The following is a 14761-nucleotide window of genomic DNA, read 5'->3' as shown; positions in this document are numbered from 1 at the left end:
TTTGTGATAAGTGACTGCACTTACATGAGACACCTGGAATCGGCAAATTCATAGGGACAGAAAGTAGAATAGAGGTTACCTGGGGCTGTGAGAAGGAGAAAAGGGGAGTTAGTGTTTAAGGGGTACAGCGCTTCTGTTCAGGATGATGAAATGTTCTGGATATGGAGAGTGGTGATGGTTACACAACATTAGGAATATACTTATTGCTACTGAATTGTACACTTGAAATGGTAAAGTTTATGTTATGTACATTTTACCACAATAAAAAAAATTTTTTTTTAATCAAAATAAAAAGAAGCCAGGCACAAAAGAGAACATCCTGTATGATTCCATTAAAGAGAAGTTCAGGGACTTGCCAGGTGGTCCAGTGAGTAGGACTCTGAGCTCCCAATGCAGGGGGCCCAGGTTCGATCCCTGGTCGGGGAACTGGATCACACGTGCCATAACTAAGAAGCCTGCATACTGAAACTAGGAGTCCACATGCCATAACTAAGAAGCCCGCATGCCGCAATTAAGACCCCGCCGCAGCCTAAATAAATAAATAAATATTTAAAGAGAAGTTCAAAGACAGGCAAAACTAATCTATGGTGCTAGAACTCAGGAGAGCCTTTGGCAGAAGTGACTGGAAGAGAGAATGAGGGCGGTTATGGGGGTGTCTTGATCTGGGGGTGGCTACAGAGGAGTGTTTAATCAGTGAAATTCATTGTTCTCAATACTTATTTTCACCCTTTTCCCTCAAAAATATATTTAATTGATTGCATCCTGAGTGGCTGTAAATTTTCCATTTATGCCACAAATAGATTTTTTTGTTTTTTGTTTTGGCTGCGCCACGTGGCTTGTGGGATCTTAATACCCCGACCAGGGATTGGACCCGCGCTCCCTGCAGTGGAAGCGCAGAGTCCTAACCACTGGACTGCCAGGGAAGTCCCTGTGCCACAAATCTTTGAAATGAGCCAATTCTTTCTACCCTTGCCAACATTAGACATTATCAATTTTATTAATGCTAAAAACAAAGCAAACAAGCAAATAAAACCGCAGTACACAATTTGCCTTGTGAAAACTGGCCCTGCAGAAAAAACAACTACTACTGTTTTGATAGACATTAAAGGACAGCAAAGACTAGTAAAGTGGCAGCTCTGACCAGGACTAACATTTTGGGTAGTTTAAGAATTCAGAGGCAGCTCAGAGCCACCCCATAAAAGACCCCATCCGGAGGTCTACATGAAACATAACAAAAGAGTTTGGGTTTTGTTTTTTGTTTGTTTCTTTGCCGCCGCCTGGCTTGCAGGATCTCAGTTCCCCAACCAGCCCTGGCAATGAAAGCGCCAAGTCCTAACCACTGGACAGCCAGGGAATCCCCCAAAGCAGTTTTGAGAAACTCTTGTCAGCAAGTGCTCCAGCCAGTTCAAAAACGCTTCCCAAGTAGGACATAAGACTTTAATGAAAACTAAGAGACCATTTAGGCAGGGTGGGAGGCTTTGTCCAGGAAACACGTGAGAGTCATCAGAAAGGGGACAGAGAAGAATGGGCAGGCATTTCCACTTGCAAGAACATGGAGGAGCTTCAGGAAAATCTTGATGAAAAAGAAACCTACAACCACCAAGAGAATCTACCTCATAATTCCACCTTGACTGAAGCCAGTACTAACACCACCACTGCCCAGTATAGGCATACCTCATTTTATCATGCTTCCCAGATATTGCTTTTTTTTTTTTTTTTTTTTTTGCAGTACGTGGGCCTCTCACTGTTGTGGCCTCTCCTGTTGCGGAGCACAGGCTCCAGACGCACAGGCTCAGCGGCCATGGCTCACGGGCTTAGCCGCTCCACGGCATGTGGGATCTTCCCGGACTGGGGCACGAACCCGTGTCCCCTGCATTGGCAGGTGGACTCTCAACCACTGCGCCACCAGGGAAGCCCAATATTGCATTTTTTATTGTACAAACTGAAGGTTGCATCAAGCAAATCTATCAACACAATTCTTCCAAGAACATTTGCTCATTTTGTCTCTGTGTCACATTTTAGTAATTTTAAAAAGATTTCAAACCTTTTCATTATTATTTTGTTAGCATGAGCTGTGTAAGTGATCTTTAATGTTACTATTAGATAGTAAAACTCACTGATGGCTCAGATGATAATTAGCATTTTTTAGCAATAAGATACTTTTTATTTAAGGCATGTACTTTCTTTAGACATCATGCTATTGCATACTTAACAGACTACAGTATAGTGTGAACATAGCTCTGATATGCACTGGGAAACCCAAAAACTTGTGTAACTTGCCTTATTTCAATATTTGCTTCATTTCAGTGGCCTGGAACCGAACCTGTAATATCTCTGAGGTGTGCCTATACAAAGGAACCCAGGGGAGGCCTGGAGGCCCCAACCAAGTCTTTGGTGTCCACCCTAGTCTGCTCCTTTGTCTACAAGACCTTAACTTGCTTTGACTTTGCTCACCCCTGGGACTTGCAGCTTCCCCAGTTGTGACCCTCAGTCCTCCCAAGGACACAGCCTGTCCCCATCCTGTGGCTCTACTTGCTCCAAGAAATACCCTTCACTCCTTCTTTAACCCCTGCTCCTCCCCGCACTGGACCTACCATGGTACCTCCTACAACCAAAATGGCACCATGTTCCCACGTTACTCTAGAGCCCTCACTCGCTGAATTTGAGCTTCCTCAGAAAGCTCCTCTCCATTTATCAGACAAATGGGAAATTTCAGGGGACTGTGGCTTCCCCTTGGCCGTCCCCCATGTCAACATGACCTCCTGGTTACCCAAAGATACTCACCCGTAAAGCCATCTGGCAGGGGCCAAGCACATCAAGGGTGACCAAGCCTTGGAGACCAAGGCCACTCCCTTCCTCCCGGGCCCCCTGCAGGCTGGTGCTGGTGTTGGTGGAAAAGTGATAGGTGTATCTGGTGCCCAGGGGGAGGTGGGGATCAGCTGAACCTGGAGGGCAGAGGACGCAGTGTCACCTTGACAATCCGAAACCTTTTGAGACTCAACTCCACCTGGACTACTTAGCCATCCTTACTGCCACCTCCCTCTCTCCTTTGGTCTATGAGCTGCCTGCTCCCAGCTCAGGGGAAGGCTGGGTGGCTGCAGACCCCAAGAGAGTGAAGGAGAAAATAAAGATAATAACAATAAGTGCTTAATAAATGTTACCCAGTGTTTCATGTTCTAGGCCCTCTTCTAAGAGCTTTATACACATCAGGGTTTTTCAGCCTCGGCAGTATTAATATTTTGGGCCGTATAATTCTGTTGTGCACTGTAGGATGTTTAGCAGCATCTCCAGCCTCTACCCACTGGATGCCAGTAGCACACCCCAGTTGTGACAAGCAAAAATGTCTCCAGAATTTGCAAAATGTCCCTGGGAGATACAATCATCCTTGTTGAGAACCACTGATCTATTTTATATTAACTTATGGAAGCCTCATAACAACTTTGAGGTGGGCACTCTTATTTTCTCCACTTTACAGAGTTGGAAACCAAGGCTCAGAGAGGTTAACTAACTTACCCAAGGTTGCACAGCTGAGATCCAAACCTTGGCAGTCTGATTCCTCACCTACTGCCTTGATGGTTATCAGTGGGGGCAGGAGGTGGGTTGGAGAGATTATCCTGATCTTTACAGAAAACAGAGCCGTAGGGCTGGCCAGTCTGGAGGTATTGGAGGTAGTGGGGAGGTGAAGTAGGTGCTCTGGGGAAGATCAGATCTAGGGAGCAGTCTGTGATTCTTTCTTTCTTTCTTATTTATTTTTTTAATTGAAATCTAGTTGATTTACAATGTGCCAATCTCTGCTGTACAGCAAAGTGACTTGGTTATACACATATAGACGTTTTTACATATTCTTTTCCATTATGGTTTATCAGAGTCTATGATTCTTGAACCTTCTCTTTAGACCAGCGGGCCAATTGCAAAATACTATTAAATTATTAATTATGACACCTCCCCCTTTTCCTGGGCTTGGAATTGAATTAACATATTCATGTTAATTTCTTTGTGCTCAAATATAACCACATCTCACATTCCCAAAATGCTTCTTTCCAAACAATTTGCCCCAAGTTTCTCTAATCTACTCTACCCCAAGATGCAAATAGAATCACTTGGCTGAAGTCTTTTACTCCACCTGGAGACCACGAGGTATGAGGAAAAAGCCCAGTGGCCTTAGGGCTGGGATGGCTTAAGGCCGTTTTAAGCTGAGGGTGCTATTTGCTTCTCTAAATGCTGGTGACTTGGTGGCCTTTGCAGAACGGGTCTTGCTCCTCCCAAATGGCCTCCCTGGGAATGTGGCCAAGGCCCTCTGGGGTTGTCCCTCATCACACCTGGCAGTGGTCAGCTTCGCCTCCCCAACCACCTACCGACCCTGTCTCAGGTTCAGCGTCACCAGAAGTGTAATAAGGTCTCCGGAGAGACTCGCTCACCTGAGCATGAAGTCATGCAGGAGGCCGCCTGCTCCACCGGCGAGTCTGGAATTTCTGAAACCACAAATCAGATGGAAGCAGGGCAAGGCCAGGAGGAGGCACGCGACAGCCCCACCCCGTGGGCTGCTGACCTGCTCTTGAAAGAGGACATTTAAGGGTCCGGGGGCCAAGGGGACAAAAAGAGATAATTCCAGCTCTCCTCTCTCTCATGGGGCTGGGAGTGACTCCCTGCCCCGTCCCCACCCTGCTCTTCCCCATCTTGGGCACTGGCATCACCGTCACCCCATTGCTAGAGCTGGTACCTGGGAGTTGTGTGTGCTTCCCCTCTTTTCCCTTATCATCACCCCAAGTCCCATGTGCCAGCAAATGCTGCCAATTCCATCAGGTCTCCCCCCCTCCCTCCATCTACCCATCCATCCCCCCCTCTATTCATTCCTCCCTCCCTCCCTCCATCCTTCTCTCTCTCCAGCTCCATCACCATCACTCTAGGCAAAGCCACATCTTCTCTCACCTAGACAACTGCAGCCTCCTAATTATCCCCCATGTCTACGGTTCATCCCCCACAGTAGTCATGTTTTAAAAGTCTAAATCCAGTCACATCACTCCCTGCTTAACAGCCCCTAAGTCTCTCACCCCACCCACCCCAACCCATATGCACTCATAAGAAAAGCCTTCCCATGAGAGCTGGCCTCTGTCTGCCCCTCTGGCCACATCTCACCCCCACTCCTGACCTCCAGCCATGCTGGTCCTTCTCCAGCTCAAGGCCTTTGCACATGCTGTTCCTTCTGGCCTCAACACTCTTCCACCTGCTCTCACATCCTAGGCTCCTTCAGGCCTCAGCATAAACATCTCTCCCCGGCGACTTCCCTGGTGGTCCAGTGGCTAAGACCCGCACTCCCAATGCAGGGGGCCTGGGTTCGATCCCTGGTCAGGGAACTAAATCCCGTATGCCACAACTAAAGATCCCACATGCCTCAACTAAGACACAGCACAGCCAAATCAATCAATCAATAAAACATCTCTCCCTGACCTCACCTCTCAGTGTCTATCTCTGATACAGACCTGGTAGTCTATCTTAGCATCCTATTCTCTTCATAACGCTTGTGAAACTCTAATGATTTCATTATTTTGGTCACCTTTGTCAAAATTGTATCCCCCAGCTCCTGATCCCCAGGACAGACTGGAATGATTAAATGAATGAATACAACTAACACTTGCACAGCAGTTACCGTGTGCCAAGCACTGTTCCAACCAATTTATACATTAAACGCCTTCAATCTCCTGAGAGTCCCCTGAGGTAAGGGCAATTATTACTCCCATTTTACAGATAAAGACACTGAGGCATAGAGACGGAGAGCACACAGTTAGGAGGGGAGCCAGCATTTCAACCCAGGCACCCTGAGTCCACAGCCTTAACCACTACATTATCATGAAGGAATGAGTGAGTGAATAAAGGAACAGGTGAACCAACAAAGGCAAGACCCAGAGGCTACAGCAGTAAAGGACGGTTATCTAGTTTGGCTCCCCAGCAGATCTCGTAACACCTCATTTAGCCACCATCTAAGCTGCAGAACAACCAGAGTATGAACAGAACGGCCAGGGACCTCCTCAGGCTGCTGAGGACACTCTGCAGGGCATCCTCAGACCACCTGCCTGGGGAGGGTCAGCATCTCTCCATCTGCCTGTCCCAACGTCACCTGAAAGCCTCCCCATTTCCACCTACTGTCAACTCCTCATTTGTCCTTCCTTCCAACCACACGCCTGGGCATTTCCTGGGCATCATCCATACCCTTCCAGAACAGCCTTAGCCAGGGGTCCATCTGCAGGCATTTTCATACAATGACGTTCCAATAATACCATTTCTATCCTCAAAACCACCCCACTGTGCCTCAACTGGTAATCATTACACATACCACCCTGTTTAATCCCTTAAGAAAAATACACTTGCCCAGAATGGGGGGAAAATGCATTTTATACCATTCCATTTAAACCCTTTGAAATAATAGAACATGTTAGGGTATTTGGCAGGGGTTTTTCCCCCCTGAATGTTTTGGCTCATCCAACAAAATGCTCTTTGCATTAAAGTAGAATATCAATAGAAAAATCACATTTCAAAGACATTTCAGTCAATCAGTCTCCCTTTCAACTTTCTTTCAACTCTGATCACTTGGACCCTGGGCGTCAGATTGAACATGTGTGTGCATAATCTTTAAACTCCCAGTTGTGCACAGACCCAGCATTCTGGCTTCTTTGCTCCACCGAACCTCTACATCTGCTTTTCCGCCCTGCTATGTGAGGGCAGTGATGCCTACAAGCCCAGGTCCAACACAAGCTCCCAGGAGTAAAGTGTGTTCTCAGAGCATTCTGCTTGAACCAAGTCTGTTTCCCTTCCATTTCTCAAGCACTTAAAAAGACATATCTAAAGTTTAAAAAAGGTTTCAGACAAACAAAGACCATTCGATGATCCTACTAAATAAATCAACCAAGAAGGGGAAAACAATGAGTGCTGGGAGGTAATAAATCTTTCCATCACCTCTAGGGAGAGATCTGAAATGGATTGAAATTGATGTCATCTCATTTCAGAAATGAAATCAAGTCTCATTTCAGCTTTCTCAGATGTCAGTTGTGATCCCCGTTCATTTATATACCCAGCCAGCACAAGATTCACTAAACACCAGCTGTGTGAGAGGCAAATAGGTGAAAATACAGTGAGTAAAACAGCTGTGATCAGACCTGCACTGTCTGGGACAGTAGCCACCAGCCACATGTGAAATGTGGCTGGCGTTATGAAGAAATCTTTAATTAAATTTAAATGAAAAACTGTGCTCAAGTCAATTATTGGAAAACTTTTAAGTATGTTTGAAACAACTTAGTATACAAAAGTACTTTTTCAACTTGAAATTTTAAGAAATCTAAAAAGAGATCAAGTATTTGCAATGAAAATTTGGCATCCAAATTGAAATATGTTCTAAGTATAAAGTACACACTGGGTTTCAAGGAACAGGAAATATATCTTGTTAATACTTTTTATATCGATTACATTTTCTAATGATATGTTAGATATATTGGGTTAAGTACAATAATTATTAAATTAATTTCACTTGCTTTTTTTTTTTTTTTACACTTTTTAAGTGTGGCTGCTTCAAAATTTTAAATTACATATTGGTTTGCATTGTATTTTTAATGGATAGCACTGTCCTGTACCTTCCTGCAGTAAATAGACAACAAATTAAAGTTCATTCCACATTGTTACCCTGCATCGGAGTATTAGTATCCCTGCAGACAGCTAAGCATCCCTGCACCCAGGCTCAGGAGCCTGGAAGTCAGCATTTTCTCACTCAGGATTTCAGATCTGGTCTCAGTTTCCAGAGGATGTTGGTGAAAGTTGGGAGTGAGAGATGAGGGATCCACCTGTAATCTCTCCCTCCTTTGCCCCATGAAAGGCAAAACCAAGGGAGGCAGCAGCAGGACAGGTAAACATACATTTGGCTATAAAAACACTGTCCCCAGTGCATCTGGGCTGCCGCCATTCCACCCCGGAAGGAATAGGGTTGCAGCAGCTTTACTTACTCCCTGAAGTCGCGGCCGTCAGCACCCAGAGCAGGACCAGACCAAGGAGCCCCATGGGCGCTGGCACTGCCGCTGGCCCGAGGGAGACACAGCCAGCCTCTCTCTCCAGAGCGGCTCAGAGCAGCCCAGAAAGGAACCTTCTTTCCCGAAGCGAAGGGCTCAGCTTCAATTCACACTCCCAGCACAGGAGTTGGGGATGGGAAGGGGCGGAGGTGGCTTCCAGGGCGAGGACCCAGCCAGTCAGGAGCCTCCAATAAAGTTCTTAGCACGGGGAGGGAGGGAGGGGCTTCTGACCAGTGAGGGGGAAAAATCCCTTTTCAGTCTGGGGGAAAAAAAAAGGTTTGCCTCTTCAAGCCTTGGAAATGAAGCTCTCAGGGCAGAAGGCAACATAGCATGGTTTGCCTTTTTGTGTGTGTGGTCTAATAGATATAAAATTTACCATTTTAACCATTTTAAAGTGGCGATTGGTGGCATTGAATACATTCACAGCATTGTGTAATCGTCACCACTATCGAGTTCTGAGGTCTGATTTTGGGCTTGTCTTTCCCAGCACTCATGGTGGGCGAAGCAAAGAGAAGGGCCAGCCCAGCCTCGGAAACGGCTCTCAGCAGCTGAGGGGTGTTTCAATCCTTCAGGCCCAAGGCCTCCCTCCTGCACACATTAGGACCACCAGCAGAGAGGGGGCGCAAGTCTTCTGGGAGGCCGGGGGTCCTCTCACACGTGATCCCAAGCCCCACATCTACCTGCACCCTTTGGTGTTTAGGCTCCAGGCAGCAGAGTTCCTCAGCCACCACCTCCATCAGGCCCCTGCAGGCCTCGTGGACCAGCCCCTCCTCTTATGCACCTGCTTCCCACAATAAGTGTGCTTTTCTATAAACCACTTTATTGAGATAATATATCACACAATTCTCCCATTTAAAGTACACAATTCAATGGTTTTTAGTATATTCGCAGACTTGTGCAACCAACACCAGAACCAATTTTAGAACATTTTCATCACCATAAGAGATAATCCCACCCCCCATAAGCAGTCATTCCTCATTCCTGTCACCCCAGTCCCTGGTCACCACTGCTCTGCTTTCTGTCTCCACGGATTTACCTCTTTGGGTCATTTCATAGAAATGGAATCATTCAATACGTGGCCTGTCGTGTCTGGCTTCTTTCAGTGAGACCATGCTTTCAAGGTTCAGCCATGCTGTAGTGTGTGTCAGTATTTCATTCCTTTTTATAGCTGAATATTGTGTCATCAAATGGATAAGCCACATTTGTTTGTTCGTTCATCCCTCAATTAACAGTTAGATGTAATTTTGTTAAAGTTAAATTAAGACCCACTTGACTGGTTGACACATGTCTTATGGAAATAATTAATTATGCTTTGTCTTTTTTTGGCCATGCCAAGTGGCTTGTGGGATCTTAGTTCCCTGACCAGGGATTGAACCCGGGCCCTTGGCATTGAAAGCACTGAGTCCTAACCACTGGACCACTGGGGAATTCCCTAATCAGGCTTTTAGACTTGGGCCATTTTCTTTTATATTTTGAAACCAGTAATTTCACCTTCCCATCCTCCAGCTCAAACATCTTCACTGGCTGAGCGCAGAAACCCCCATAGGGCTGAAGATTCAAACAGCCCTTCAGCTTACAGCTGCCTGGGGGCCCTCGATGTGTTCTGGGGGGCTACTAAATGCTTTGAGGAAAAGCAGAAAACTACATCTGACAGGGCTGGCCTGAGGAGCTAAAATTCTTGAAGGGAAATGAGATGCACGTGCAAAAACACAAGAAATGTACCAAGGAGAGCTCTGGTTAGAAAGGAATGGTTATTGTGTGGGGAGTCACTGGGGGCAATTTACAAAGGAGAGATTTCCCCGGGACTTCAAAGAATAGATCGTAATGTTACTAGAAAACTGTATACTTGCAACTAGGAGAGAAATGAGTCCTGGAGACCTAATACACAGTACAGTGATTATAGACAACAAAATGGTATCGTAAACATTGAACTTGCTAAGAAACTAGATTGAATTTTTCCCAACACTAGATGATAATTATACGATTCGAGAGAGGTGTTAGCTAATGCTACGATGGCAACCGTATTGCGATATAAATGTATCAAACTAATATGTTCGAGGCCTTAAACTCACATGATGTCATATGTCAAATATATCTCAATTAAAAACAAACTGGGGGCTTCCCTGGTGGCGCAGTGGTTAAGAATCCGCCTGCCAATGCAGGAGACACAGGTTTGAGCCCTGGCCTGGGAAGATCCCACATGCCGTGGAGCAACTAAGCCCGTGCACCACAACTACCGAGCCTGCGCTCTAGAGACTTTGAGTCACAGCTACCGAAGCCCTCGCACCTAGAGCCCGTGCTCCGCAACAAGAGAAGCCACCACAATGAGAAGCCCGCGCACCACAACAAAGAGTAGCCCCTGCTCGTCGCAACTAGAGAAAGCCTGCGCACAGCAACGAAGACCCAACACAGCCAAAAATAAATAAATAAATAAATAAATGTATTTATTTATTTATTTAAAAAAAAAAACTGTACGGGTACAGGGCAAAGCACTCACTGAATATCAACTCATTCAGTCAAACCTCCCCGCCTGCCCGCCCGCCCCCACTAACAACAATCTGCAAGGTTGAACTAGCAGCATCCCATTGTACAGACAAAGAAGAGACACAGAGAGGTTAAGTCACTTGCCCAAAGTCATACAGCTTGTGAGGATTTTAAGCCTAGTGCTGCTCCAGAGTCCCTGTTCTTTTGACTTGGGCAGCTTCGCTCAACGGTTTTCACTTCCTCCATCTCTTCCTCCTGGAGACTCTGGTCTCTGCCCACAACTCTGGATTCCTTCTCCTTTCAGAGTCAGGAATCTGAAAGAAAACCGTGCAACCTTCCATGTGGTGTTTCCCAGTTAATACAGCGACATCACAGTCTAGGCCTGGAAAATCAGAACCATGGTGGGGAGCGCCTCCCCCCAGGCCCTTCTCATGACCATCGGGGTCTGCCGATCTACCGGAGTTGACGGGGGTAGGGCTCCGGGCATCTCTGGCCTCCCTTCCCCGTGTCTGTCATTACTGGACAAAAATCTGATGCCCTGATAGGATGGAGCTCCGGGACTCGAGGACTTGATTCACAATCAGATCCTCCTAGACAAGCCTTCCCACCTCTTCATCCTCCGACAAAAACTGGGTCCTGCTTCCTCCTTGAAAGAATTTGCAGGATTGGGTTGGCAGACAACTGGAGGCTGAGCTTCCACTTCTGAAATAAGGCAGAGGATAAACTAAGGTCCATCACACCCAAGTCAGAGTTACCAAAAATAAGACGACTTCTTTTTAAACCATCAAAAGACGCTTGATTTTGCAGAGCTGCCGCGAGAGATACCCCATGGCAGAGAGGACCTGACCAGTAGGGGGCGCAGTGAGCTCTTCTTACATGGGTAGAGGATTTCACAGAAGATTTTGTCCTTACAGCCATATTTTGTAAGACCTTCTTCAGAGCAGTTTTAGGTTCACGGCAAAATTGACAGGAAGGCATAGAGATTTCCAAAATACCCCGTGCTCTCGTGCACGCACAGCCTCCCCCATGGTCAGCATCCCCCATCAGAATGGTATTGTCCATTTGTTACCACTGATGAACCTACACTGACACATCAGCAGCAGCCCAAGTCCAGAGTTTACCTTAGGGTTCACTCTTGGTGTTGTACATTCTGTGGGTTTGGAGATATGTATGATGACATATATCTACCATTATAGTATCATACAGAGTATTTTCACTGCCCTAAAAATACTCTGTAATCAGCCTCTGCATCCCTGGCAACCACTGTTCTTTTTACTGCCTCTGTAGTTTTGCCTTTTCCAGAATGCCATATAATTGGAATCACACAGTACCTAGCCTTCTCATATTGATGTCTTTCACGTAGCAATATGCATTTAGAGTTCCTCCATGTCTTTTCATGGCTTGATAGCTCATTTCTCTTTAGAGCTGAATAATATTTCATTGTCTGGATATACCACAGTTTATTTCACCTACGGAGGGACATCTTGGTTGCTTCTAAATTTTGACAATTGTAGATAAAGCTGCTATAAACATCCATGTGGAGATTTTTGTGTGGACATAAGTTTTCAATTCATTTGGGTAAATACTAAGGAGCACTATTGCTGGATCATGTGGTCAGAGTATAAGTAGTTTTGTAAGAAACCACTAAACCCTATTCTAAAGTAACTGTACCAGGAGTTGGCTGGTGGCCTAGTGTTTAGAATTCTGGGTTTTCAGTGCTGTGGCCTGGGTTCAATCCCTGGTCAGGGAACTAAGATCCTGAAAGCTGTGCGACTCAGCCACAAAAGACAAAAAACAAAGTAATCTTACCATTTTGCGTTCCTGTCAACAGTGTATGAGAATTCCTGTTGTTCTACATCCTCACCAGCATTTGATGTTGTCAGCTTCAGAGCCCAGCCACTTAAATAAGTATGTAGTGGTATTCATTGTTGTTTTAGTTTTCATTTCCCTGATGACATATGATGTGGATCATCTTTTCATATGCTTATTTGCCATCTGTGTATCTTCCTTGGGGAAGTGTCTGTTAAGGTTTTTGGCCCATACTTTTTTTTTTTTAACATCTTTATTAGAGTATAATTGCTTTATAATGGTGTGTTAGTTTCTGCTTTATAACAAAGTGAATCAGCCAGACATACACATATATCCCCATATCTCCTCCCTCTTGCTTTATAACAAAGTGAATCGACCATACATATACATATATCCCCATATCTCCTCCCTCTTGCGTCTTCCTCCCACCCGCCCTATCCCACCCCTCTAGGTGATCACAAAGAATGGAGCTGATCTCCCTGTGCTATGCGGCTGCTTCCCACTATCTATTTTACATTTGGTAGTATTTATAAGTCCATGCCACTCTCTCACTTTGTCCCAGCTTACCCTTCCCTCTCCCAGTGTCCTCAAGTCCATTCTCTACGTCTGCGTCTTTATTCCTGTCCTGCCCCTAGGTTCTTCAAACCAATTTTTTTTTTTTTAGATTCCATATATATGTGTTAGCATATGGTATTTGTTTTTCTCTTTCTGACTTACTTCATTCTGAATGACAGACTCTAGGTCCATCCACCTCACTACAGATAACTCAATTTCATTTCTTTTTATGACTGAGTAATATTCCATTGTATATATGTGCCACATCTTCTTTATCCATTCATCTGTCGATGGACACGTAGGTTGCTTCCATGTCCTGGCTATTGTAAATAGAGCTGCAATGAACATTGTGGTACATGACTCCTTTTGAATTATGCTTTTCTCAGGGTATATGCCCAGTAGTGGGATTGCTGGGTCATATGGTAATTCTATTTTTAGTTTTTTAAGGAACGTCCATACTGTTCTCCATAGTGGCTGTATCAATTTACATTCCCACCAACAGTGCAAGAGGGTTCCCTTTTCTCCACACCCTCTCCAGCATTTATTGTTTCTAGATTTTTGATTATGGCCATTCTGACTGGTGTGAGATGATACCTCATTGTAGTTTTGATTTGCATTTCTCTAATGATTAGTGATGTTGAGCATCCTTTCATGTGTTTGTTGGCAGTCTGTATGTCTTCTTTGGAGAAATGTCTATTTAGGTCTTCTGCCCATTTTTGGATTGGGTTGTTTGTTTTTTTGATATTGAGCTGCTTGTAAATTTTGGAGGTTAATCCTTTGTCAGTTGCTTCATTTACAAATATTTTCTCCCATTCTGAGGGTTGTCTTTTAGTCTTGTGTAGGGTTCCTTTGCTGTGCAAAAACTTTTAAGTTTCATTAGGTCCCATTTGTTTTTGTTTTTATTTCCATTTCTCTAGGAGGTGGGTCAAAAAGGATCTTGCTGTGATTTATGTCATAGAGTGTTCTGCCTATGTTTTCCTCTAAGAGTTTTGTAGTGTCTGGCCTGGTTAGGTCTTTAATCCATTTTGAGTTTATTTTTGTGTATGGTGTTAGGGAGTGTTCTGATTTTATTCTTTTGCGTGTAGCTGTCCAGTTTTCCCAGTACCACTTATTGAAGAGGCTGTCATATCTCCATTGTATATTCTTGCCTCCTTTATCAAATATAAGGTGACTGTATGTGCGTGGGTTTATCTCTGGGCTTTCTATCCTGTTCCATTGATCTATATTTCTGTTTTTGTGCCAGTACCCTACTGTCTTGATTACTGTAGCTTTGTAGTATAGTATGAAGGCCAGGCGCCTGATTCCTCCAGCTCCATTTTTCTTTCTCAAGATTGCTTTGGCTATTCGGGGTCTTTTGTGTTTCCATATAAATTGTGAAATTTTTTGTTCTAGTTCTGTGAAAAATGCCAGTGGTAGTTTGATAGGGATTGCATTGAATCTGTAGGTTGCTTTGGGTAGTATAGTCATTTTCACAATATAGATTCTTCCAATCCAAGAACATGGTACATCTCTCCATCTGTTTGTATCATCTTTAATTTCTTTCATCAGTGTCTTATAGTGTTCTGCATGAAGGTCTTTTGTCTCCTCAGGTAAGTTTATTCCTAGATACTTTATTCTTTTTGTTGCAATGGTAAATGGGAATGTTTCCTTAATTTCTCTTTCATATTTTTCATCATTAGTGTATAGGAATGCAAGCAATTTGTGTGCATTAATTTTGTATCCTGCTACTTTACCAAATTCATTGATTAGCCCTAGTAATTTTCTGGTAGCATCTTTAGGATTCTCTATGTATAGTATCATGTCATCTGCAAACAGTGACAGCTTTACTTCTTCTTTTCCGATTTGGATTCCTTTTATTTCTT

General features: G+C 44.6%; 1 protein-coding gene across 1 annotated transcript in view; it reads right to left on the bottom strand.

Annotated features, from left to right (window-relative positions):
- The window catches only part of LOC136135307 (uncharacterized), a 181196-nt gene that overhangs the window by 146162 nt on the left and 20273 nt on the right, over positions 1-14761 (bottom strand). Inside the window, exons 2-4 of the mRNA XM_065893207.1 lie at positions 7989-8060; positions 4419-4472; positions 2785-2945 (exon numbers count right to left, since the gene is read on the bottom strand). Of these exons, the coding sequence (XP_065749279.1) occupies positions 2785-2945; positions 4419-4472; positions 7989-8060 (287 nt within the window). The remainder of the gene's footprint in view (positions 1-2784; positions 2946-4418; positions 4473-7988; positions 8061-14761) is intronic.

The sequence above is a fragment of the Phocoena phocoena genome, chromosome 15 (assembly GCF_963924675.1).
Source record: "Phocoena phocoena chromosome 15, mPhoPho1.1, whole genome shotgun sequence".
NCBI lineage: Eukaryota > Metazoa > Chordata > Mammalia > Artiodactyla > Phocoenidae > Phocoena > Phocoena phocoena.
Note: the sequence above shows the minus strand (reverse complement) of the source record. Positions and strands in the feature narration are given on the sequence as shown.